The sequence below is a fragment of the Falco biarmicus genome, chromosome 7 (genome assembly GCF_023638135.1).
Source record: "Falco biarmicus isolate bFalBia1 chromosome 7, bFalBia1.pri, whole genome shotgun sequence".
Lineage (NCBI taxonomy): Eukaryota > Metazoa > Chordata > Aves > Falconiformes > Falconidae > Falco > Falco biarmicus.
In genome coordinates, this window is record NC_079294.1 from 35,639,965 (window position 1) to 35,667,117 (window position 27,153).

The window sequence follows — 27,153 nt, forward strand, 5'->3', positions numbered from 1 at the left end:
TGAAAGTCTTTTTGTCGTATTTGTATGGGATTTCTCAAGCTGTGCTTTGGAAATTGCTCTTGCAGCATTTGGGAGGATTTGGTAAAGGATGTGCAGGCCCTGGACTAAACAGGCACATATTTCTAATTCAGCACATATTCATGTGCAATTGCAGAGAGTTGTCTTGCTGGCTTTGGTAATCCCCAATAGTCATACAGGCTACAGGGTCCCAAAACGCAGCATGCAGCGAGGTATTTACTTGTAACACCTTAACCAAAAGGTTGACTTTTGGCCCATCTAAGCCCGTGACAAAACTGTCCCTTTGCAGAAATGCTGGGAAACAGAAGAAAGCCCAGTATTTGGGGAAGCAAGTGCTATGCACTTCTGTGTTGTAGTACTGTTTTCAGGAAGCGTTTCGAACACTCTAGTGCAATAAATAAAAGAAACAGAGCTAACGGGGAAATAATCAGTAGATCTCATACTCCAGGAAGCTGAACACATCAGATGTCAGCCTGACATAATGAAATCTCTGCTGTGGGCTCGCAAGAGCTCTGTAACTGGCACCCACCTCAGGTAGGAGTGCCTTCTGCAAGAAGAGCATTTCAGGGTATCGAGTTCCTCATCCTTCAAGGAATTACGCTGCTTAACAGACACATTTGTTCCTCACTGTAATGTTATTGTACAGTTTTACATACTGATTATTTTCTGTCTTAAAATTAGGCTTTTATTTGTATGTTAGTGGTCTGCATTTGATATCTTTTCTGTGGCTGGGGTAAGAAATGTACGTCTAGCTTTTATAATGCAGCCAATTTTCTTCTCAGGTTTCAGATCAAATGCTCTTTGCTGTAGGGCTGAAACTCATCTAAATTATTAATGAAAGTTTTTAACGGTAAGGAAATTGGCATAATTTAAGTATCGGGAATAATACGTGTAAATTGGCAAGCTTTATGTTAGAAAGTATCTTCCTCCTAATCAGGATGTGGGTAAATATGCAAAGACAAATGAGTGGCCCAACAAAAATCTCTGCTGTTTTTCTAGGCAAACAGTTCAGCAGTCAAATGGAAATTCTTTTGTTAAATAGAATTCAGGGCAGGTTGCTGTAGCTGCTGGGGGGTTTATGCTGACAAGGATCAACATGGGTAGTTTATTTGCAATTTGTATTCTAATTTTTCTAAATTCCTGAATAATTCTAATGTGATTCAGATGTGTAAGGCAATTAAATGTGACACAGCTAGATAGCACGGTCTGGGTAAAATAAGCCCTACAGTCTTTGTAAGATTTAGTGTGTGGGATGTCCCTAGGATGGCTAGAGGCATGAATTGAATGTACTGTAAATAAACTATGGCATGAAAACTTTCGCTAGTGCCCGGAGAGGAGAGAAAATGCTGACTGTCTAAATGGTAACATCTGAATGCAGTTGGTAACTCCTGCCTGACAGGCGTAGGGCTGGAGCAGAGGAAAATTGGTTAATTCAGCCAGCACAGTGAGGGAGAAGCCTGACTCTGACACCACCACTAATTAGGAAAATTTTTGAGAGGTAAGTCAAGTTCTGCTATATGTTTTTTTTTTTTTTTTTTTCATCTTTGTTCTGTATTTCTGAGCAGCCGCTGCCCTGGTGCCTGCTCTGCAGATGTGGGGGTGCATCACGGGGAGACACGATGATTTTCTCAGGTCTGCCCTGCAAGCCTGTAGGAAAACTCTGAGCTGACCATCTCCTGATTTCCAGGCTCTATTGCCTGGACAAAAGGCAGCAGGCTCAGCAATAACAATGGTAAACCTAAACATAGCCTGGATCCTGAGGGTCTGGGAGGTCCCCAGGTTCGGTTGCTGTTTTCTCCCTTGTTCTCTGATGCATCTCACTTCATTCCATTGTCTGTTGTTTGTTGCTGTGCAATCCTAGGCTAGGAAAGTGTACCCAAAGGCATGAAATGTAAGCATGCGTCTTTGTCATGCTCTTGCCCTATTTCTTACCTCCCACCCCAGTATTCACAGCTGTTCAATCCCTTGCATTATGCACGCCACAAATGTCAAAACCTGCCCAGACAGCCCATGATACCTTTATCACTGATGTAATGAGGAACTGTTGCTGTGTAGAGTACAACTAATGCTGTGGCAGCTGTATAGCAACTGAAAGCCTTAAAGGAATCATCCTAGATTTGTACTGGTGTAAATGTGATCAAAATCTGACTGTCACCAGGCTCTGAAAGAGCTACTGAAGAAAAGACTTTGCTTGTTGCCATCTGTCAGCAATATTACATTCATGAAGCTGCTTCTAGACTCTTGCTAGTTAGCCACCTGCTGAAGAGAGTGTGTGCTGCAATTAAGTGGGTGCCTCTGGAAAGCCTTTCTCAGGCAGTAGGTACTTCCTTCTTGCCTCGTTAATAGCTGCACCCATCCAAGAGCAGTCCTGCCTCTTTGAAGCCGCCTGGTTTTTTTTTGTTGTTGTTGGTTTTTTTGTTTGTTTTTCCCTAGGAAGAGCTATTTCTTTCAACAGTTGTGTGAAGCATTATCCACTCAACAGGAGAATATGAAAAGATTGAAAGCAATCCATAAGCATCAATGTCTAGCTAGTGTGGATGGCACTAATGGAAGACGGTGCAGATGTGTCAAGGTAGTTTGTGGCAAGGGTGGTGCCTTTTTTGAATGGATCTTTTATGTGGATTGATAAATAGCTTTGGCTTGCGAGCCAGTATAGACTAAGAGTGTTGAGAAATGTGTTACAGGCAATGTCAGAGCCTGTAGAAACCTGAGGTGGAGCCCAGCTGCTGCGTAGCGATTTCTGAACGCTGTATGCTGAGACATTTGCTCTGTTTCAGCTGGAGAATTCTTTGTGAGGAGAAAGACCTAGCAAGAGAAAGGGAGGGCCCACAGTGATGGGCTTTCTGGAGATGGCGAAGGGCAGTCAGAGGTGAATGGCAGATCCCCTGGCTCTGCGGAGCTCTGGCTTTCATCTTCCCCTAAGCCTGGAGGACCGGGAGGGCTGCGGTTGGGATCACGAGGGCTGGAGTGTTTTCCACACAGCCTCTACAGAGGCACAGGGGGGTTTCTGGGGGCACTGGAGTGATGTGTAGGCAGCCACATGCGTATCAGGAGAAATCCTTCTAGCGGAGGTGACCACGTATGTAGCCGATTAACTGCCATTTTCAGACTTAAACAATATACTTGGCCTCAGCAAGCTGAAAGTTCTCTATATGGTCTCTTGATCTTAGGTAAATGAAAGGGACTATTTGAACTTCACCCAACATGTGAGATATGCATGGGAGTGTGGTGAGGTGCTGTAGCCCAGGGACTGGCCTACAAACAGGAAATGTTAGTTTTCACATCCAAAAGCAAAAAAAGCGAAGGATAAGGAAACAAGATATTTGGTATAGCTTAGGCAGGTAATGCGATATGCATGGCCTATGCAATTACAATCAAGAGACTATTATTTTAAGTACTGTATAATCAAGTAATAAGAGAATATCCATCCTTCGTAAGCTTACAGGATAAAAAGAATTATTATCCTAATTTTTCATAAGGATAAAAAGAATTATTATCCTAATTTTTCATAAGGATAAAATACAAATGTTAGATAAATTAACTACCTGGCAGGACTTGGGAACTGTGTGTGTATTTTCATGAGTTGAAGTTAGGTTGTTTGGGTGGGAGCAATGCTTTCTTTCTAAACAAAGAAGAAATTTAAAGCTAAAAAGAAAAAAGCCTTGGAAGTGAGAGACAAGCGGAGTTATGAGAAGCTCAAGAAAGAAATCAAGTTTAATTGGTGCTGTCTAGAGTGCCAAAAAAGTGCATTTCATCTTCATCATCAATAGAGAATGAAAGAAAAGTAAAAAGTAGTCTAAATCTATTTTAAATAAAATACTTGTTTGGGGTCTTCACAAAGTGTGACTTCACTGGATTTGTGGTGTTTCCACACGTTGGCTTTCTGGGCAGTGAGAGCTCAGTAATAAGCTGTTTACTGAGATTCTTTTCAATTATATCATTTCTCCTTGAGTAGCAAATGTTCTTCTGTTAAATTGATTTAGTCTTGTGAGAGTTTTTCCCTACTGACACAAGTCAGGTCATTGTAGGCAGGACTTATACCTCTAGCAAGAAATCCCATGTCACTGTGGCTTGCAGAACATGATGGTTTTTTCTCTTTAAAAAGAGTGGGGGAAAAAGGCCGTAACGGGAATGAAAGAAAACAGTCTGTGTTGCTAAAAGTCTGTCCCTGGGACTTTTTTATAATGTACCCTAAAGATCACAGTAAAGGGAACACAGTAAATGTTGTGACTGAAATGGTTTTCTGCATTCTGTGCTGACACAGCCTTCATCCTTCCTCTGCCTCCATTCCGTTATCTATCCTGCAGCTCGTCAGTAAAATTCAAGCTGATTCAAAACAGCAAGATGCAAGTTCTCAGCTCAGTTATGTATTTTGTCTGGAGAGCTCTGTTATTTTTATTCTCCGGGCAAAATATGAAAAAGACCTGGTTTATTATACGTGACCACTAACATCTTAAAAAATGGTTTGACATTTTAATAGTTTAGATGTACAGATTAATTTTTGAATTTTATTCTTCTAGTTCCAGGTCTTGCCTTCCTCACTTCAGGCTGTTGTGGACTCTGAAAGCACTGGTAAGCGGGGATGAATCAGAAATCAATGATTCAGTTCCTGTGCTAAAACTGGGCTTGAGAACTTAAGCTTTCATTTTTTATCTGTTTCTCAAGTTATAGCATAAACACAAGGCCAAAGTCCTTAAAATCTGCTAAAACTAAAATAACTAACTCCTTACTATCTCACTGGGATTAGGCATCTCATTTTAGTGTAAGTCTCTGGGCTTCGAGGATAAGAGCATTTCCTTCACTTGTGGAGGATAATGACCATGAGGAGCTGAAGGTCCATTAAAATAAATTCTCAAATTATGGTCATGTGAATCATAAACCCTGATTTATCTCACTGCCAAAAATGATCCCTCCAGGGTCAACGCTCGTAATTTCTCAGTTAGAAGTGCTGCTACTGTTGTCCCCACCTCCTCAGGTTGGTGGCACAGTAGCTTCCTTGAGGTGAGAGGTTGCATGCTGGCTGGACATTCAGTGCAGGGCTTCCTCCTCAGACCACCCTACACAGCTGTTGTCCAGGCTGAGAGGCTTTCTACCATAGGAAAAAAGCTAAATGAGGGCTTGACTGGGAGCCTGCTGAAATTCATAACCCTTATGTGCTGAGAATACTTTTTATTCCTTGCAATCTGTTTTCTGATGTCACCTGTGAAGAACTGGAATGGGAAAGGATGCTGACTGACGTTGACATTACAAATTTAATCTAGGACTTACTGCTGTTTCTCTTCTACATCATAGATCTGTCGTTGTTTAGCTAGGAATAGTAAATATTGCAGTGGCTCTGCAGTTCATCTGTGTGTCTGTTCTAATTCATAAATTACAAAGAAAACCTCTAGATGGGTGGATAAATTTAAATATGAATTAATTAGTGCTGACTTCAAAAATAAGAATTTGTCTGAATAATCAGAGTATTAATGTATATATGTCAGTGATGGGCATGCTGCTGAGAAGGCATTTAACTCCCATCAGGGATCTTTTCCAATGGTTGCATCTTGTATCAAGCACAGTTTAGATCCTTGCAGACAGACATTCTCCCTGCTCTGGGATGCAGTGCTGTGTGCAGGGTCGCTCCTTGCCTCAGCAAAGGAGGAGCGGGGGGTGGTAGAGACCTTGTCACTTCCCACATGTGTGGCATGCGGGGCGGTCAGCAGCCTTGAGGAGCTCCCATCTGGCAGAAAGCAGAATGCACTTCTCTGCAGCATGGCTGTTACAGAAGCCTGGAGAAGAGAAAGCTCAGGGGCTCTGAACAGCAACCTTCCAAAAACTGGGAGGGGGTTATCATTAAGACAGAGCCAGGCTCTTCAGGATGGTGCCTTAGAGACCAAGCTGGTGTCTGAACAGATCATGTGTTCTAAAAAGCTGTCTGGGGACCACTGATGGATGTTCACCAACTGAGCCTTCTGCCCACTTCTGTTGCAGATAGGCATTTTACTCCTGGATCTCTCTGGGACTCTGACCTGTATAGCTAGCTGCAATTTCAGTCACGCTTACCAAGGCTTTAGGAAACTGACCGAGTGTTACATAGCAGTAACGATGACATTGGAACCCTGTTTCCTTTGTGATTCCCAGAATTCTTATCTGCTCTGTCCTACTAATCAGAGGTTTGTGGAGATTTGGCTTTTTGGGTGTTTTCAGGTGTTTTATAAGACAGGTTGCTTTAGTAAGTAAGACTTCATAAGTTAAAATCTTAATAAACCTGTTCACACTTTGAAACGTAAATTAAAGACCCGTTTATTAAAATTCCTTTACTGTGGGGAATTGTCATTTTAATGCTTTTGAGGCAATTAAGCGACTTTTGTAGTTAAAGCTCAATATCAGTGTAGTTTGCCATGAAAACCGTCAGTAGCTATTCATTAGGGACAGAATATATATACACTTAACTACTGTTGTAAAGGATTAGAGTCTATTGCTCACACTTAGGCAAATTCTCATGGCACATAGTAGATCTACAGATAATGGTACATCCTCTCCAGCCATAGCATATAAGACTTAAGTACACACTCCTGAGGCTGAGTTTCTCCTCTAGCACTTCTTACTTCATCTAAAAAACACACATGGAGGAATTAAGATAGACTGAGAAGTGATAATTGTGGCTTTGTAAGGGAGACAGCTTTTGGACCTGAGTGTTATAAAAGGTCCCACATTGAAAGTGGAGGAGAATTGCAATGGAAGCTTTCTCAAGGGAGGGGAGAGAAAGACAATGTATTTTTTCTGCAGAATAGACATGTAAAACCAGCAAGTGAAAAGGGCAAGACTGAACGTCAGTGGAAGTACATTCACTCCATAAGCAGGAAAGCCTTACGTTGCATGAGAATTCAAGTTATTCTTTTTAGCTTCAGCTAAACAAAAACCCCCAATGACTAAAATATCTTTGTTATTACTGGCAAAAGAAAATACCAAAGAGAAAACAACATGAAAGAGGAGCTGGAATGCACAACAGGCTGTTAAAGAATGACTGAATTGCTGAAGGTGTTTTATAACAATGAGTATTTTTAAAAAGACATGGAGAAAAGATTTGGAAAACAATGAAAATCTTCGATAATGTTGATACAAGACCATGTAGACAGGAGCATGCCAAGATTTAATGTTATTCAGCATGTCCAGCTGATGGACATCAGAAGCAGCTGCTTACTCAGAGGACTGTTGTTAGACCCAAGGTACTTTTGAAAAGTTGCCTTAGCTGTTTTCTAAAAAGTGATAATAGATCTCTACGGCTGGAAATGGAACTGCTCTATGGGGGTTACAGGCTTAGAAAGCCTGCTACTGAGGAGCCTCAGATCTATCGATCTGGGGAGAGACATTAGAGCCTAACAGACTTGTGACCCAAACTCTGTGCAGGACTTGAAAACAGCACAGCTGAACCCAAAACTTCAACCTTAGCAGTGCTGGAAGAAGAATGCAAATCAACTCCACAGGGCTCAAGTTCACCATGAGCAAACCCAGAGCTCTTTGAGAGCATCCAGGTCCTACTGTGTAAGTGCTGAAGAAATTCTGGACACATGAAAGGGAAGTATATGAAAAATACACTGATTCCCAGGCAACAAGCTCCCATTCTGAAATATGGCCTGGCCTTCTTTGCCTCAAAATGCAAACCTTTAAATTTGGCTATATGAAAATACATTTTGTTTGAGTAAGGCTTTTCTTACGGATGCCTCTGACCAACTCCCTGCATTTACTGAGAACTTCAGTGCTGGGAGCATCACACACACAGATGCTCTAATCTGCGCGGTCCCTTCCTTTCCTTATACTGCTTTTTTGTACAGCGGGTTTGAACAACTCGGTGTTCATATTCAAGTATTCTGGTGTTCAGCAGTGGAAAGGTGGTGAGGGTGTTCCTTGAAAAGAATTAGAAACAGCTAGAGCCCTGAATGGAGTGTTTTCCAAGGAAAAACTGAGAGGACTTCATCTGCACAATTTAAGCAATATTTAAGGAGAGATATGGTAATAGTCTGTAAGGATTACAAGGCTGTAAACATGAACGGGGGATAAGAATTTTATAGGAAAGTCCAAAAGATGTTAATTAGTATTTTAAAATTAAACAAGGGGAAATTAATCTAAATAGCTGTATAATCATGCTCTGTGATATATGTGGGAGTGGAAATTCATTTTAATTAAAAGTGCTGGAAGGGGAAGGGATTAGTTTAATACATTTTCTAGTTTGGGAGAGGAAGTTAGAAACTGTTGAATTGAAAACTACCTATTTTGTGGCTTGCATTATTTAAACTTAGAAATTTTAGCTGTTTCCAAACTTCTAGAAAGCTTAAAGAAGTGGTATATGTTATTCAAAATTATTGAGATTTTGCACTTTTTTTAGCCTTAATTTGGAGTGAGAAAAGTATTTTCACACTTCAAAAAATGCATTTGCTTTTCATCATTTCGTAATACTTATGCACTGTTGTTCATAGTGAATTGCACCTTGTTTCCCTGGTATCTTTTTTGTATTCTTATCTGTTTTAATATGTGATTTGATATGCTTCACTCTGATCTCTTTAAGTCCCCTTTGTTTTTCCCTGATCAGTGTTCTGTGCCATGTACATTTTGCTTTTGGTTTTTATTCATTAAAATGACATTTCTCATCTTCTGCTTCACTGCACTGTTGAGGACTTGCCACTTCTTCTCCCTACCCTTTCTGTTCTTCCTCGTAGCAAATTAAATAATAAATCAAAGGAAAAATCCTGCTATAGGTACCTACAAACCCTGCATTTGACTACTTCAGATGTCACTTGGAAAACTGAGGTTTTGTGGCAACATGGAGACATCCTGACATTTTTATAATGCTTAAAAGAAAATTGAGCATTTATGTCCTTGGGAAAAGGTATTTTGAGGCAAAGTCTCAGCCACTTCAGTGGAGGGGTCTGCCGCACTTTTCTTTGGCTGAAGATCTATTGTTTTGCATTTCTGGAGTCACTTGTCATTAAATGAATGTAAAAGTAGAGTCAAGTTCATCAAACCACACCTGCTTGAGTGAAATATGGAAGTAAGCTGTTCTGAAGACAATGTTTTAGATGCTGCTCTCCATCAGAAATGTCCCTCAGAAAGTAAGTGCTCTGAAGAAAGCTCCGGCAGACAGGTCTACCACCCCGTTCACCTGGGTCAAAGCATATCTTCTTCTTTTGAACAAGTTGTTATTGATTTTTCTCTCCCACTTTGTCTATTTTTTGTCTGTTTGTCTATTTGTCTATTCTATACTTTGTCTATTTTTAACCACGTTCAATCTCCTAAAGCCTCCGCCAGTGACTATTAAATGCGTACTTGGGCCAAACAGGTTGTCTGGTGGCACAACAGAGCCCTCCTGAAGTCACAGCGCACCACAGGGAGTCTGGAGAGACCAAGTGGAGAAAAGTGGGCAGTTGGTTTTAAATACCTCCAATGACATACTCCAAAAATCTTCCCTATGACAGGACTTTTTGGATGATTTTCTCCCATTGTGAAAACTGAAGGTAAGAAAACATTCAGACAGCACTACAAATAAAATTTAAATCTATTGCAAATAACACCTATTATCTTTCTAGCCTTATGCCTCCAGTCTCTCTCTGTGGTTATCTCAAGAAATCTAAACTGAATGCACCAAAAAAAAAAAAAAAAAAAAAAAAGAGGAACCCTTTATTATAATCGTTCAAAATTCTTTGTGTTTGGAAAAATTAAGCCAAACCATAATAGCTAAACCCATTAATCTGAGAGAATTTACCCATAAATCTGAGGGAATTTGGGTGAATTATTTAAAATTTTTTCTCATATTCATAGAAAATTTGCAAACTTACTGTCAATTTTTCTGAGTAAGGAGAAATTAAAATCAAAAATCAAAACAGTAAAGCTGAAGAACTTTTCGATCCATTTTGATTGATTCAGTTGAAATTCATTACAGGGTTACATATTGTTCTGCAACAGAATTACGTTACGGAAAAATATTACAAGGTTACAGGCTATTTTACAAGGTGCAGTGCTAACTGGCTGAGAAGACTGGTTTCAATCTACATATTAGTACACATAAACTGGGAAAAAGATTCAAGTGAAGCATAAATGCAGACTTTGTAACTGCAGTTGTATGAAAGAATATAATAGAACAGGATATTAAGTAATCAGAAACATAATATCTAGCAGAAACTTAATTTTATGTAATTGCCAAAATAGCAGTGTTGTGTCAAATAATGAATGCTATTATAAAAGATTAGTCTGATACTGTGTTCTAGTTCATAAATATAATGATTTACTGTTCCATAGCTTACATATTTTCTTAGGTGAGATAACAGTTAATTTTCACTTCTTGCATACAAATCCTTGTATTCATTGACCAGAGAAATTAATGTCTTGCCTTAGAGATTGTCTGAATTTTATACACCTGAATGAGTCAACAATGAGTTTATTTCTCATCTGTTTTCTGTCTTATAGTTTCAAAGGGGAAATAACAGCTTTTCTGGATCTCTAGGTCTATTTACAACAGGTCAGATTCTGCCGTAAGAAGAAGTTGGCCTTCGGAGACTTTATTCTATGCATTTTTTTATGGACTTCGTGGAATTATTTGTGGCATGACCTGCCACTCACACTCACTGCGAGCAAGTATGGGAGCACAAAAACCACAAGGTGTGTTATAGCTTTTGTACTGAAATAAGCCTCACTTTAGAGTTATATTGTGCCTTACCTGTGTGATGTTATTAGCTACCATTGTTCACCAGTGCTGCTACAGATCTTGGAGAAACTGTAGAGACTTGGTGCCAGATCTTCCAAACAGCACAGCAAGTACTTGTACACATCAATAATGGTCAAATTTTTATATGACCCATGAAGAATACAGAGAGCTGTGGGAATTGCTGATGCCAAGTGCATTGACTCTGTGGCCTCATGATTTAAGATACTACGTATGAAACGAGCAGTTCTGTAGTCCTGACTCATAATCACTTGCCAGGTAACTGCTTTCAGAGAATCAGCAGAAAAAATTCTTTTTTTCTTTATTGGTACTGAATTGTAGGTCATTATTTTAGCTTTGTAAGGAACTAGTTTAGACTTCAACAGTGATGTCCCCAATTACTACCACATAGTGCACTAAATAAAGTCTTACAAGGGCTGGTAAGAGTCACTATTTCAAGTACAGGATATGTGTTCCATGAACATGTCTTAAAAGAACTACTAAATGTTTATTGCTGTACTCTGCCTCTTACCAAGCAGCAATACTGAAGCCAGGAAGGAAATCTACAAGATCTCCCTTTATCTGTTTTTTGTTTTTCTCCTCTTGTCCTTTTGTTCTTTCCATTCTGCTGCTGTCCAAGGCGTACGCTCCCAAATGGTGACATGGTGGCACACAGAAAACTTGGTGGAGGAAATGCAAAAAGTATAGGTAAAACTACAGCTTCCCTGAGCCAGGGGGGAAGTTCCCACTGGCTACAGAAGGCCAGAATTCCCTTCAGCTTTAGAAAAATCTCTTTGTTAGAAATACCAAGCTACATATGAAAAAAGGTTAACTATGGAAGGTAATAGTCCTAAAGACCTGAAGGATTGTGTCAAGTATGTGTGTAATGGAGGAGGAGCTTAACCCACAAATTTTCAAGTAGTTTTTGATTTTCTTTTCTGTGTGCAGAGCCCTGCCCGGTGATTTCAAGCCTGTTGATAAACAGTTTCTTTCCCTTGTTTACTTTTCACAGGCTGATGAGAAGCTCTCCTACACCCAGGGGACGCGGGCTGACAGCCAGTGCTCTGGAGCTCACAGGGAAAGAGAGACTCCTTTAGAAAGCAGTCTAAACTAGGAACTTTACTTGTTAACTTGCTGCACCGATGCCACCCACAGCAATTCCATGTTCTGTTGTCCAGGGTATGTTTTAATGAAGGAAAAAACTCACCTCAAAATATCTCCACTGGTGTCTTTTATTAAGTAATGCAAAATACATTATTAATTATGACACTGCATGCATTTTAGACAATATAAATGCAAGCCTACAGAAAATGTGACAAAGAAACCCTCAATTACTTTTGAGGTAGTATACAAGGAAAAATAGGAAAGCAGAAACACAGTGGATTAAAAGAACAAAATATTAGTATCACTTTGTGCATACATTAGTCACTCATAAATACATTTGTATGAAATAACTTCAGATACAATTCCATTCTTGTTAAAAAATATACTTCTTCAAATTCACCATTCTTGTTTGTTTTGTTTTCACATGACATTTTATGGTATTTTATCAGGTGGATTTATTTTTTATCACCGCTGTCATGATTTTACCCTTTTCCTCCAAGAGTTTAGGCACAGATGGCCTCATGCACAAAAATAAATAAGAAACCTGCTTGAAGGGAAAAGAATTCTGCTCAAATAGTTAGGATAGTCTAATAAATACCATTTTTGTTATAAAAATACTTCAGGTTTATAAAAGAGGGGAGGGGACGGTCTCCCACGTGGAAAGGATGTTAAGTGAAAAGTGCTGTATAACATTTTTGAAGAGATTTTGTTTTAAACATATAGTACCATTATGAATATATATTTTATAATAATCCTGTTTCTTAGAACCTTATTGTTCTCTAGAAATATCAAATGCTCTTTGCTTCCTTTAGTTTGTTGTCTTATTGCCATTTCAGAAGATGCCTAGTTCAGAAGGGTTCCGTATAATTGTGCTTTTGTAAGGCTGTCCTTCCGACTCAAACCAGTACTCCCAGTCCGTTGAAACTGCTGCTGTTTGCTGTGAATACCCGAATGGCTTCCTTGCTCCATGGAAGACTGGTGAATTTCTGAAGCCTCCACTGAACTCTGGTTGAGGGACTCTGCGGAGCTGTTGGGGCTCACGTCCACGTATTCTCTTTTCAATACTGGGCTATTTTCGATGTTTTTGCTACTGCATAACTGGACGGTGATCCTTTCATTTTTTTGGTCTCTTGGTTCTTTTGTTTTGTAAGTGGGCAATTTGTCCTGCTTACAGCCAGTGCTGATGTCAATATTCAGGCCACTGTCTGTTCTCAGGAAGCAAGAATCCACAAGCCTGCTTTGGCAGATATCATCTCCCTCTGAGCAGCTGTCTGCTTTGTAGCTAGCATAGATGGGGCTTGTTCGACTGTCTCCCTTCTTAATGGGGCTGCTGTAGTACTGCTCTGAAAAACTACAGGGCGACAGCCTGCCAGCATTCCTGTAGGAGTACGCACCAATATCCTCCACGCTCAATTGCCTCCATCGCCCAGGCAGGTCTTCTTCTGAAAGGTGGGTACTCCTGCACTCATTCCTCATTTTCTGGTTTGCTAAAGCCTGCTGTGGTGTTATGGCTGAGAAATGAAAAGGTTCGTTTGCATACGGAGGCAGAGTCCTAGTAAAAGTGGGTGAGTTCTCGTTGTCATCAGCAAGCTCCATGTGCTGCACAGGTTTGGACTTGGCAAACCTAGGACTTCCCTGATGCTCGTAACCTGCAGGTGACTTTCTTTCAAACAGTTCATCTCGGTTGCTCATGTAGATTGCCTGCTGAGAGGCTGTCAGAGTGTTGGCTTGGGCGTTCTCCTTCTCCTCGGATGTGACGCTGAAGCTGGAGTAGGAGCTGGAGGTCGGCAGAGAGGTAATGTACTCCGGGAAGGCTTCGTGAGAGAAGCTGGAATGGAAACCGTCTTCTTCGACGGTGCTGTCCGTGGAGTTCTGGGACCGCAGGAACCCCACGTCCTTCACTTGCGTGTCCACACTCTGCCTCCTCTCCCTCCTCCGCTCCTCGGGGCAGTAAAGGGCGGTGTCGCTGCAGTAGATGTCTGACTTGTACTGGGGCCTTTGTCCAAGTTTTCCAGCAGAGTCCTGAAAACTGAGATCCCTTGTAGATGGGCTTGACAAGTGTGAAGACAAGCTGTTTGGATCTGGTTTTTCCAGTACTTTGGCAATGACGCAAGTGGGTATGGTATCAGCGTAAGATGTGTGGCACAAGGGGACAGAAAGGCTGCACCCGTGTTTTTCCAGATGAATGCTGACCCTTTCCTGAAAGTCAGATGGCAACTGTAACATAAAGAGAGAGCAAGGGGGAAAGGAGGAAAGGGTACATGTCAGTACTGGTGTCTGCTTGGGCTTATACAACATGGATAGATGAGTGCTGTTTATGACATTACATAGCTCACTATATGTTGTTCTTTGACTAATGTGATGGGCACAATCTCTGGGCATTTCTGAAAACAAACATAATCAAACAACTTTCATTTGTTTACTCAGTGTTTGGAAATCTTCATCTGTTTCCCCCCATGGAAAACACTGTGAAACTGAAAGGATTCCTTCCAAGTTAGTTCAGGTTGGATAGGAATGATGTAAAGGATGTGCTAAATAACAGTCTTAAAAAGGCAAGTAGGGAATGATGACCTGCAGCAACACAACGCTTTCCAGACTGCATGCATGGGTGCAGTTTGCAGCTGGAGTGTGGGGATGCAGAGGTCTCTGCGGGGGTGAGGAGAGAGGAGGAAGAGGTCAGATATATTCTGCTCCTCTTTTGCCTTTCTTCCAGCTTATCTTGACTCCAATCCAGCAGCAAATTGACTCCTGCCTTCCAGCGTCACGCTTGATAAACCACGCTGTTTGAAGAGGCAGGGAAGCTGGTTTCTTTGACACTTCAAGCAATGGTCCTGGCTGCTATGAGGGGCATGTTCCTGTGCTGGGAAGAGGCAAATCAAACCAGCTTCCCTGCCCCAGCAGTGGGATGCTGCTTGTCAGATCAACCATCCACATAAGCCTCAACATGCTCCCCTCTTCTGGCAGCTGCGAGATGACTGCTTTTCTGAGGTTCTTACTGTGCTGGCAGAAATAAGAGCTAAGACCTGAATTTACACTATGATTCCTGTGTGATGGACTAGTCAGAATTAATCAATAAGCCCGTTATGCAGCAGAAATCGTATGTTTTTTGGAGAAAGTCAGGATCAGCACTGTGGACAGCGGTTCCACCTGCTATTCTGTCATGTGGGACTGAGGGACCACCTGCCTTGGTGTGGCTCAGAAGTCTGGTAGGTAATGCCTAAGCAGGTATCACCAAGCGTGCTTACCAGTCATATTTTATCTCACTTGCTCATTTCAGATCTCTATCATTGATCAGCCAGGAATACAGGAGAGAGCTGCCTGATGGCTGTCTCTCAGTATTTCCTGCTAGAAATCAGAAGAACTCCTGTTCTGACTAAGTTTTGAGTTTGTGACTGTGATGGCTCCTTTGATATCCACGTTGACTTATGCCACTTAGGAATTTAGCCCTTGAACGCTTGGCTAAACTCTATTTTACTCAGCACTTTCTTTCTACAACTAGAAATCAAGTTCCTCTTTACCAAATAATCAGTGGTTACCCTTACACCCCTAACAATCTCCCTCCCTCCTTAAATTTTGTTTAATTAAATAGAGGACAGAACCCTACAGATACTGAAGTGGTCCCCCTCCCATCTATATTAGGCGAGAGAAATTTAAGGTGCCTGTTCCTTGTAATGATCTCACTTCAGGTAAGAAGCTCCCCTTTTAGATTCACTGGGAACTTTTTAAAGGGGTTTAATCTCCCACAAACTCGATGTATTCAAAATATGGCATGTTGTGAAATGGCATTCTTGTTAATGGGGAGTAGGATGAGTCTTTTTTCAACCAACAGACCTTCCAGGATATTCTGGATTAATCATTATGTTGTTAATTAGCTCATATGTCTTCCATTGGAAATAAAGAGTATGATATTGCCAATCTGCTGGCAGACAGCATATTAGTCATATTAAGGACAGATGCGACAAAGATTGAATAAACAGGTTGTAAAATAGGGCTGCTGCAAATTGCCACGGAAATGAGGAAAAGAAATACACTTCATTTAATGTGAAACTGCTGTATGGGGCAGCTATTATTTTAGTATCCTGTAACACCACTGTTTGAGCTATTTTATATACATTATTTAGATTATGAAATGCATTAAGAAAAAGAACATTATTTTCTGGGCATTGCACTGGAAACTGGAATTACTAAAATGATATTGCTGTCACATTACTGTATTGTACTATAGTTTAGGCTTCTGGATAATATACAATACTTTGTCAGGCAACATTTGCATTTGCAAGGAATTTATTGGCTGTGACAGCACATTCACACTTGCTAAATTAAGAAATACTTGGACTTACGAGTGGAGACTTTGCCTGTTTAATTGAGTGTATGACATGACAGTCTGGGAAATGGTGGGGGCATTCCACATTTGTGATAGTTTTCTGCAAGTGAACCACTAAGTACTTTTAAGGTCCTAATTCTCGCTAACAGGGAGGGTGCTTTCAAGTGTAATAATGTCATGATAACTCCTGAATATGAATTGCTAAGGGAAATCATTTGCTAGGAAAAAATAACAGGACCAAGATAATGGTTAATTTGGAGGTTCTGTCTCCATTCCAGAAAATCTTCATCACCCATTTGACAGAAGAGTCTTGCTCTCTTCTTATTTACCAGGGGTTTTGAGTGCTCCAAAGCTGTCTACTGGCTTAGAAATGGTTTATACATTCCACATTCAATTTTGCATTATTCTCTTGCATAACTGCATAAGAGAGATCATTTAGGGGGACATTAACCTGATGGGACTGGGGAAGGGGAACAGCTTTTCTCTGTGACCTTCACCGAAGCAATATATGTGAGGAAGGTGCTATTGCTTTGTGTAGGACCTGCACCCCCAAAGATGATGATGTTCACTGATATAGTATTTACCTCCCCTTTTAAGGCGGTCTGTTTCCCAAGCCTCATTTCCTCGGAAGCGAGGATTATTAATTAAAATTTACACCTTGGAAGTCAATCATTCAGTGCTCTGCTTGCTTTAGAAAAAGATATTTGTTCTGTCATTCCATTTTAAAATTCAGGTTTAGAAATTAGCTGGACTGGAAAATAGCTTCAGGAGGAAAATTGATTATATGAGAACCTCTGATGCCTGCAGCTTGTCATTTCCCTGCTCTCACCCCCCTTGCTGCTGTTCCCCCCACCACCACCACCCCCCAGCCAATATTTTGCATTCTACAGCTTTCAGCACTTTGGTTCCATCGCTGGCTGTGATTTTGTCAGCGACTCCCTCAGCTGCAGAGAGTACCAGCAGGTGCACAAGCCCTCCTGTTGCTTAAAAGGAGGGGTGGAAATCAAAGCCTTAAGGGCAAGCAAGTTCTGGAATGGATACATATAAAATCACCTGTTTTCCATAAAATACTTATTTCTTTGAAAATTCACCAAGTTTGGTCACATTACCTCCGAAAGTTTATGTGCCCTGTCGTAATTCTTGCTGCACTGGAGCAACTGAGCAGCTAAATTGCAGTCCTTCCTATAGAGCTCCTAGAAAAACAGAAAATAGCCTGTTTTTTAAAGTCTGCAAATAGCTTGTGGCTTTCAGCCTTTCTCCCATAACTGAGCAATCTTAATAATTGACTTCAGGGAAATTTGGAGCATACTTTAACTTTTAAATACGTTAAGATTCCATGTTTCTTGCACGGTCCTGAGATGTTTGCTCCTTTGTTCCGTGAAAGCTGATAAAATTACTGAAAAGACAAATTTGAGAACCCTTACGACAGAACAGTAATCTGCATTTCAAAAGACGGACACTTACCGTTAGGAACTGGACTTTACACTGTTAACATGCATGGCGTTATGAAGGCTAAAATAAACCTGATCTTTTAAGCAAAAAGAAAATTTAAGAACAGACAATTTTTACTATTATCCAGATCAGCACTAAGATACTATTCTAGAAAATGTTTAAATAATCTTTTGAGACTGTGGGAGAAATTCATTGCAGAAATATATGTTGAATTTTTTTTAAAAAAGGTGGCCTTTGTCGTCTTATGAAACTTTCTTGCTGGTTCCTGGTTCCTTTCATATCTTGGAGAATGCAGCTATACAAATATATTAGATCTCCCTGCAAATATTTGCTGCTGCAGAATAGGATATTTTTACTGGGTAAAATATTACCATGAGAATTCACAGGGAAAAAGAGAATCTAAACAAGCTGCTTATACTGGTTTTGTATTGAATGACTCCCACAGCCTATTTAATGGGAAAAATTCAGTACGCAGATTTGCCTTTCGTCTAAATTTAATTTAGCACATGTGACTGTGTAACTATATCCTTCAAACAGTATCTTTGAGTCCCTGGAGGTAAGAGTTGTATGTTGCTCCTCCTGATCTAAGTGCCATTAAAATAAAAGTTGGCTTCAGAAACTGGCTTTATAGGTGGTCATAGGTGAGACAGACAAAGCGTAAAGGTACTATGGACACTCGGCTGTGTTAATTTGTAAAAAGTAGAAAATGTTTACACAGAAATGGTGTTGGATACTGAAATTAATTGAATTTTCTCTGGCATTAATGTTATCATTTTATTGAATGCAGATTTTTACTGTTCAGCTTGTTCTTTTAAAAACTGACACATTTTTTATGAAAAGGAAAGGTAGGAATTCCCTGTTTTGAAATACCATTTTAAACGCATTCTGCAATAACAGGTGCAACAAGATGTTCCTGAGAGTCTGTGAGGCATGGGGGTAGTAAAAGTAGTTTTGCTATAATCATTACATCATTATATTTTCACATTAAAGGGCCTTTAGATAGTCCTGGTTTGTGGTTGTTTTTTTTTTTTTTTTGTGTGTGTGTATGTGAGATTTTATACATGCCACTTCTGCCTTAAATGTACTGGGGAGATACATTCATTTGTGTAGGTCTTAAATTTTGTATTTATACACGCTATTTTTATCCCTGAAAACAGATGCAAACAGTTGGGATCCAAGATTTCACTTTAGAAGCAAAATCTGTTGCATGTGCATGTGATTCTGACATGTTACATTCACATTAAACACATAATATGTTGCTGCACGATGTATGGCCCAGACAAGTTCCATATGACATTACTAGGCACATAAAAATTATATAATTCCAAAATCTAATCCTTTTTTCAAAAGCTATGTGCCTCTGTTTCTGTGAAGTGGTTGTCATGGAGAGTACAAAAAGCATTTCTGACACTTTATTTTTAGCAGCTTTAAAAATTATTACAGAAAAATTACATGCGAGTTCAATGTGCCATGTGTACTTTGTTCTCAGTATGCTGGGACATGCCATGCAACTGGAGTGACTTTCTGTCCTTTAATGTTTGTCTGTACGGAAACTAACCACATCTGTGGGAACTAGAGTACCAATTGGCAATTAACGCCGTAAGTGTTTCCCATAGTCTAAAACATGTTTTTGCATCAAAAGCTTCATTACACGTATCTGTCAGAAGACTAAGGGGAAATATAATTGAAGGAAGAAATACTGGCAAGACAAAAACTTGTTCTCCTTATGTAGGATTCTTCAGTTTAACAGTATCTCTGCTTATTAGGTATAATATTAACGGTTTGTTTCATAGCTCTTTATTTTAAAGTCTGGAGTTTAACCTTTGTTTTCATTAGTGATGCTACATAACGAAGGGCAGAATTTTGTCTGTGAATCGACCTCCGGTATGAAGAAGTGGCACTGCTATTTGAGGCTTCTGGAACATACTTTTAATATTCAGTGTAGTTTAGAATAGCTCTTGGAAGAAGAGTGCTCTGAAATCCAGTCCAGTCTAAGTTGCCTTTTAAAAACTATGAATATTGAAAATGTTTCGTCAAATGTGGGTTCAAACCTGACTCTGAAGCAGTGTAAATGCATGCATACTTACTTGGGAGAGTTTTACAAAGTTTGTCCCCCCTGTGTTTTAAAACTGAAATAACTCCACTAATTTCAGCTGAACTAGTCTGGGTGTATACCTGTGCTTCTAAAACCTAAATGTAGCCCATTGCATTTACCATGTTCCATTAGTTACAGCTATTAGAGTTATGAATTAACTGTTGTTTCAGCACAATTCCTATAAAAGTAAAGGGCCAGACTGAACTCTTTGTTTCCGTTGGAAAGCTATTAATCACATGTGCATTCACATCAACAGGCATATTAATGGGATCAAATGCTCCCTGCTATGATTAAGAGTTCATATGAAATATGGGAAGATTGAATGTAAGATGCTGAAAAATAAGCGCTAACAGAAGCATGCCTCCTGTATATGATTTTTTTATTAAGTGTCTAAGGAATGGCACAATAATGAACTAAATGCCTGCAATCTTCCTTTCTTTGCTTTCTTTTGAAGTTTGTCCCTGGAAGGATTTCATGAGCGTGGTTGCCAGCTGCAGTATGCAGGCCAGTTCTCAGAGGCATTTAATGAGGAGCAGGGTGACAACTGCCAGGGATGTTTCCTGTTTTGTCCCACACTGAGACAGGTAAGCTGTTACACATGAACCACAGCTAACCCTACTTTTTGCTAGCAAAGCTCACTTGTGTCGAGCATCCCATTTCAGTGAGCAAATACTGAAAGATCAGAGGAACTGCAGGGCTCTACACTGTGCCTAAAATCCTTATGATGAATTCCTTCCACCAGTTTGCCATGCTGGATCAAAACTGATGGCAAAATCAATGTGGGAATATCATCATTGTTTAAAAATTTTTTTTCATCAGTTTTGTGTTAGACATGGAAAAAAATATCAACGAATAGTCTCACCCCAGCCCCATAGCATAAGGAGAGTTGAACTTACAAAATGATGGGAACAGTCAAACATGAATTTTAACTGTTGAGGTGACAAGTTACATTTTACGTAAACAATAAGAAATTATTCTATAATTTCATGGGAGGTGCATGGCCTAGCTTATTTCTGAATATAATCTCAAGATATATCCATAATTACATACTTACATTGTCTTCTGACAACTTGTCTATTGTCACCTTGGCCTCAATTAAGTGATTATTGAGTGCAATTATTTCATGGCTCAAAGCCCGTTTTTCCTCTTCGTAATGTTGACCCTGTGTAGAAAATGGAGTAGTCAATATTTTTTCTACTGTCAGAATATTTCAGAAAAAGGCCCAAAGGTTGATGTCATTCTCAAATCCAGGGAAAAACACAAGAGATCAATATTCCTTTTTAAAAAAAATTGTTTATTTCTTGCTATTTTCACTCAGCAGATGAAGCAAAGTACTTTGAAAACATGGAGGTCAAACTGAGCTCACATTAGGAATCTCCACAAACGGCTCTAGGCAGCCTGTGCAAGAGCATTTGACTGAGCATCAGCTATTCCTTCTTCATCACAAGACAGGGTTTCTAACCTGGAAGGGACTTGGGCTCTTCCTGGCTTTTGTTACAAGAGTGTATCACTTATACCGTTAGCTTCTATTCTCATCAGGGAGGAAGAACAATATTTAAAAAAGAAACTAGCTGTGTTTGAGCCAATTTCTTTTTAGCTGTTGATTGTGCTGGCTGCTTTGAAAGTACTGGGTGAGGTTGTTCATGTATCAAGATGAATGTATGCCTGATTGTGGGGTTAACACTCAGTAGCAGAATGTGACCTACTGTGGGATAACAGGAAAACAGTCTGATTCAAACTTTTTGCTGCCCACTAATTTAATCTTATTACTAGTAGGTTGTAACTCTTTATTATAAATGCAAAGAAACCAGCAGGAAAAGTAGAGTGCCACTGGCCCTTCCTGTAGTGTGTCCGTTTTCATATCGCAGTGTTTATTGCACCACCTCGTACATCAAAACTTATTTTGTAACCATCATTTATAACACTTACATTAGTATTAAAAGGTATGGTAGCTTCTGAAAGCTCTAGCTGAGATCAAGGCATCTTCCTTGTGCTCAGAGCTGTACAAGGCATGATAACAAGAAGGTCTGCCAGTTATCTGGAAGGATCTTTAGAAAGCAGTGTTGCAATAAGAACAGAAAGTAGGTAAACTTTAATGCGCATCTGTTTTGTTTAGTGAACTCAATCCAGTGACAAATTCACAATCTCACTTCCCATTCTAAAATTGTTAGAGTAATTTGTGAAGGACTTTCTCCAGCAGGATGATTGTATTAGTTACTAAAATTTCCCAAATGTCATATTGCCAGGGTCACAGGAAAATCTTACATCAACACGCGCTCGACATTGTCAGCTAATTGACAGCAATGGGAGTTGTGTGCTTTGAAGTCCAAATGAATATCAAGGTTAATTATCCAGCTGCAAAGCACCAGGCTATGTTAAAGAAGAGTGATTAAATTGGAAGTGGCAACTCTCATCCTAAGTTGCTATTTAAAGAAAAACACCCCAAATCGTCTAAGCAATCCCACAGCTTGCTTTAAACAGCACAGATATGATTGAAGTGTCTTTGTGAACGTCTCAACTGGTCTGTTTTGATGTCAGCTTTTCTACGGACCATCTGTTCCCTGCTGGCTGTTACAAGACCTCTGTCCTCGCAGCCCAGCTGTGCCTGGAGGCTGGTTCAGGCTTGACACCTCTGCCGTCCTCATTCCCAGTGATCAGGTGCTCCTGCTAGCTGCCTGGGGTCTATGCGACGGAAAGCCAAAGCATAGCTTTCAGAGCTTGCAAGAGCTCCAACCTCACTGATTTTAGTGAGACACATGATCTGAAGCGCTGTGTTTTTTAATTGGGCAGATAGACGTGGTTTTATATGAGGCCATTAACTCTACAATGATTTTATTGTGAACTAAACAGCTAGACACTTTGTGAACCTCCTGGACATCTCTGCACCTCTAGAAATCTGTCTCCTTCGAGAGTGTGACTGAGGGGTACATTTTCAAAGGTATTTAGCTGCGTAATGAGGTAGACAAGTAACTACCTAAGTACCTGGGATGAAAGTGCCCCTCGATTTTCCAAGTAATTTCATGCTTTTGAAGGATTCAGGTCTGCTGAGTACAGACTTAATCTTCCAAGTAACCATTTCTGTTGAAGTTTTTATCAATCCTTGTATGACAAGTTGTCAAGGCAGCTGATTTGTAGGACGCCCTTTTGCTCTCAGTCTCTCTGATTCAAGCAAGTGTTGCTTTTCCCTAACCAAATTGAACTTGACTCAATATATTTCACAGTTCAGTAAAGATCATCTGATCAAGGATTTATAGTCTTCAGCAGAGAGAAACTCGTAAAAGGGCAGTAGATGCAGGCTTTGGAAGCAGTACTTTCCATTGCACTGAGTAATGCTGAATCTGACTGAATTATGGTTTCATTTTATTTCAGTTATGATAACTTTTGGGCTGATGTTTTCCAGACTTTGTATCTGACCAAGTGTGACTTCTAAAAGTATTTTCAATTTGTTGAACTATAAAATTTGCCTGAGTTCAAATTCATACTATACAGGTCAGCAGATAGACATCAAAGTAATAAACATATCAGCAGTGCTGTGGAGGAGGGGGGATGAGAAAGGCAGGCCAGTCCCAGTGTTCTCCACTAGTGTATGCTCACATCTTTCTCTTGAAATCAGTGCTGCTGACGTGAGCAAAGAATCTGTCTCATTGTGGAAAAGTGAGCTAGCCTAAGGGTGGACAGGACCCTGACAGGCTTTGGCATATTGACCATATACTGTGTGTCCATCTTTGTGAGTTCAGAGCTTCAGCCAGATGTTATCATGGTCCAGTGGTGGAAACAAGAGAGCAGAGGCTTAAACCTTACACCACCTTGGGGAAAACGGTGCAGCTGGAAAAGATGGTATGGTAGTGCTGGATGACTGCATTAAAAGGATTGCTGGTTACTGGGGGCTTCAATTTGACCTCTTCCAGTTGCAGTTGGACAATCATATTTTCAGAATCAGGAATAGATGCCATAGAGGGACGAAACGAGGACAGGAATCATGATATTAATGCTGCAATTGTGAATTATAATTATAAATACTTATTTTACTTACAACCTCTTTTGGCAGATCCCTCTATTTCTGGTAGCTTTTAGATGCTTGGACCTCCTGGTCTTCCATAAGGCTGGTGACCTCTCCTCTCTCCTTTTGGCACTGCTTTCTGCTCTGCAGCTGCTAGCAACCTCTCTCTCAAAACCCAGTAATGGATTAAGTTAATGGTGTTATTGATATGCCAAGAGCTTGCAGCTGGGCTGAGGGCTCCTGAAGTCCACTCCAAAATGCCATAGCTATGGGCTGCAATGGGCTGAGCTTCTGGTGGATCTTTGTTCAGAAATCTTTGTTGAGTCAGCTCAGTGCATCTTGCTCCTGCCTTGTCCCCCGGCACAGAGCCAGCATGAAAGACTATAGCTCCATAGAGTCTGACTAATGCAAGAGAACTGCAATCATGTGCCCATGTCTGAGTCAGATGAAATTTGTACCGCTGGGTGACTCCAGCAGTGCATGGTGCTGATATTAATGTTGGGGGGACCAAGAGCTTGGAGCTCTTGCTCCTAGCCTGGATTTAGCATGAGCCTCTCTGCTTCTTGCTCAGATCTGATGAAGGAATTGGGTATCTGCTTTTCACAAAAGGATCAAATGATATAATGAAGACATCGCTGTCCGGAATCTTGTTTTTTCTTATAATTTGTATCTAGCACAGAGACAATATCCCTCATCCGTTTACAGATCCACAAAAATATAAGGTGTCACTTTCAGAAGTGTTTGGTATCCTCTAGTCCCTGCATCTGTTATCTGTGGTAGAAGTGGAGTAAAAAGAGTTTTGCTAGGTCGATACAGCATAAAATAATAGATAAGTACACTTTGGAAAGTAACAAAAGCTAGATGAAAAGATCAGCTTTTCTTGCATATTAATGGATCCACAAAAGTTCCCTCTCCACTCTTTCAGCAGCAATGGAGCAGACTAAAAGTTGGCTGTCTCCCTGGTAATGTTTTAGTTTCCCTTCAATGCTTTCCAGCAGCTGGAGAGTGTCCTAACATAAAGCAAGGTCAGCCTATTAGTCAAGGCTAGGCTGCTTATTGTCGTCTCTGCTGTCCTGTGGGAGGTTTCAGATGTGTATAGACCTTTTTAAATCAGTCTCAATTTTACAAACGAGCAGTGCTGGTCTGTGGAAATGTCAGCCATTTCAAATATGGCAAAGTAAATATGTTCTTGGTGTTCCTGTAAGGAGCATTTCAATGGATAGCATTTCAATGTAACCATGAGAATAATGTAATAGTAGTAGTGACCATGGAGTTATTAGTGGCCAGCAGCATCCCTTTGGAAGTAATTCTCAATAAGTAATGCCTGAAAGACAGACAGACAGAAAGAGACCTTTTCTGTTACAAATACCATCAAAATAGCACTGGTATCCCATCCTGAATGCCTGGATAGAGGTTTACTGCAATGTGTTTGGTTGTGGAATACAGGTAGAACTTTTTTTCCTTTTTCATTTACAACTTTTTTCCTTTATTACTGTGCTTGTCCAGGAGAAAGCCAGCACTTCCACTTGAGAAATTCCCCACATTTTTGGACCAGTGTAACGCTATTAAGTCGGTACTTTTCTCACAGAGCACCAGTCATGATCTTTTCATAGCAAATATTAATAGGTGCTGTAAGGTATCTGCTAAGCAACTGTAATGTATGTACTGCTTGTTCTGCGGGTCTTGGTGAGAAGAGCTTGTGGGGGTATACTTTCAAAACAAGGTCTGCATATTTTAAGGCAATATTTTGTAATCTCTTTGAAATCATCTTATGCAGGATAAAACAGAGCAGTTGCAGATGGCACAGAACTGGGAGGGGTAGCTGGTACACCAGAGGGTTGTGCTGCAATCCAGAGGGACCATGAACAGCTGGAGAAATGGGCTGGCAGGAAGCTCATGAAGTTCAACAAGGGGAAGTGCAAAGTCCTATTCCTGCGGAGGAACCAACCCCATGCGCCAATGTATGCTGGGGGCCACCCAGCTGGAAAGCAGCTTTGCAGGTAAAGATCTGGAGGTCCTGGTGCACATCAAGTCGAACATGACCCAGCAGTGCATGCCCTTGCTGCAATGAAGGCCAAAGGTAATCAAGGCTGCATTAGAAGTGTTTGCCAGCCAGCGGAGGGAGGCGATGCTTCCCCTCTACTAGCACTGGTGTGGCCACACCTGGAGCTGTATCCAGTTCAAGCTCCTCAGTACAAGATGGATATGGACACACTAGAAAGACAGTTCAAGAAATGGCCAGGAAGCTGATTAAGGGACCAGAGCATCTCCTTTATGAGGAAAGGCTGTGAGAGCTGGGGCTGTTTAGCCTGGAGAAGACAAGGCTCAGGTGGGATCTCATCTATGTGTATAAGTATCTGAAGGCAGGATGCAAAGAAGACAGAGCCAGGCTCTTTTCAGTGGTGCCCAGTGACAGAAGAAGAGGCAGTGGGCACAAACCGAAACACAAGTGGTGCTGTCTGAACATCATGAAACACTTTTACTGTGAGGCTGACTGAGCACTGGAAAAGGTTACCCAGAGATGTGGAGTTTCCATCCTTGGAGATATTCAAAAGCCATCTGGACATGGTCCTGGGCAACCTGCTCTAAGTGGTTGAGAAAAGGGGTTGGACCAGATGACCTCCAGAGGGCCCTTCAGACCTCCACCATTCTGTTATGTTATGGCTACCATAACTCACTTGACTGCTGTGATAACCAGTATGCAGCATCTGGGGGTTTTATGATATGCAGTATTTTAAATTCCTGTTGTTAGCAAATACTGACATCTGTCATTTACAGAAGTAAATGCCTCTATTGTTATGCAAAGATGATTTAATATATAATTAATACATCTTTAGGTCCTAATAAAATAGTGAATGGGCATAGGTTGAATATGGTATAAGTTCACTTATGTTTCTCCCTAGTATTCCATCAAGACTTCAAACAGACTTCAGATTAGACTTGGTGCATGTGAATGCATTTCTTTGGAGTCAATGAAGCAGTATCTGCTTATTACTGATAATTACACTAATGATGGAGGATGAGAGCGTGTTATCTATCACGAAGAAGGGGCACTCAGATGCTCCATGCATTCCCAGTGATCGTTCAATGACAGTGCTTCAATAATGGGTGAGGATGGATTTGTTTTATAGCATCTGTCAGTGCATATCTCATATCCTGGTAAGATAGATAAAAATAGCCATCCCTTGTGGAATTAGAGGCTGGGAGAGTATGCAATAGTCGCTCCCGCCAGGTGTGGAAACTTTACTGTTGCAGAGGTTAATAATGTAGCTTAGTTCATGCTTATGTGCACTCTTCTTCCCATCCAGATGTGTCATGGTCTCTGCTGAGTAAGACACAGTTTTGAAATACGGTATTTGAACTAAGGGACCTCTTTGCTTGCTGGCAGAGGCTTAAATAGAAACTGGGGTGGTGGTGGGGGATGACTAGGCCAGGGGCATATCTGACAATGTAAAGAAAACAAGAACAAGAAAACTTGTGGT

At 40.6% G+C, this 27,153-nt stretch overlaps 1 protein-coding gene and 2 long non-coding RNA genes across 7 annotated transcripts in view; 2 read left to right on the forward strand and 1 right to left on the reverse strand.

The window, feature by feature from the left end:
* The first annotated feature begins 443 nt into the window (after positions 1 to 443).
* Positions 444 to 12,761, forward strand: LOC130152924 (uncharacterized). 4 transcript variants are annotated; one of them, XR_008823146.1, is made up of 6 exons: positions 444 to 552; positions 1,418 to 1,516; positions 4,539 to 4,590; positions 9,338 to 9,512; positions 10,499 to 10,653; positions 11,709 to 12,134. It is a non-coding gene; the product is annotated as an uncharacterized LOC130152924 (long non-coding RNA). The 4 variants fall into 4 exon arrangements; XR_008823147.1 differs by lacking the exon at positions 1,418 to 1,516 and adding an exon at positions 12,637 to 12,761 and having other exon boundaries at positions 454 to 552; positions 11,709 to 11,875; XR_008823144.1 differs by lacking the exon at positions 1,418 to 1,516 and having other exon boundaries at positions 454 to 552; positions 11,709 to 12,129.
* BEGAIN (brain enriched guanylate kinase associated) overlaps positions 12,147 to 27,153 on the reverse strand; it is a 155,815-nt gene continuing 140,808 nt past the window's right edge. For both annotated transcript variants that reach the window (XM_056347211.1, XM_056347210.1), the window contains 3 exons: positions 20,726 to 20,833; positions 17,234 to 17,317; positions 12,147 to 14,017 (listed from right to left, as the gene is read on the reverse strand). In XM_056347211.1, the coding sequence (XP_056203186.1) occupies positions 12,644 to 14,017; positions 17,234 to 17,317; positions 20,726 to 20,833 (1,566 nt within the window). In that variant the 3' untranslated portion in view covers positions 12,147 to 12,643. The remainder of the gene's footprint in view (positions 14,018 to 17,233; positions 17,318 to 20,725; positions 20,834 to 27,153) is intronic.
* The window catches only part of LOC130152925 (uncharacterized), a 61,971-nt gene continuing 47,927 nt past the window's right edge, over positions 13,110 to 27,153 (forward strand). The window contains exons 1-2 of the long non-coding RNA XR_008823149.1: positions 13,110 to 13,249; positions 20,126 to 20,255. This is a non-coding gene — a long non-coding RNA (uncharacterized LOC130152925). The remainder of the gene's footprint in view (positions 13,250 to 20,125; positions 20,256 to 27,153) is intronic.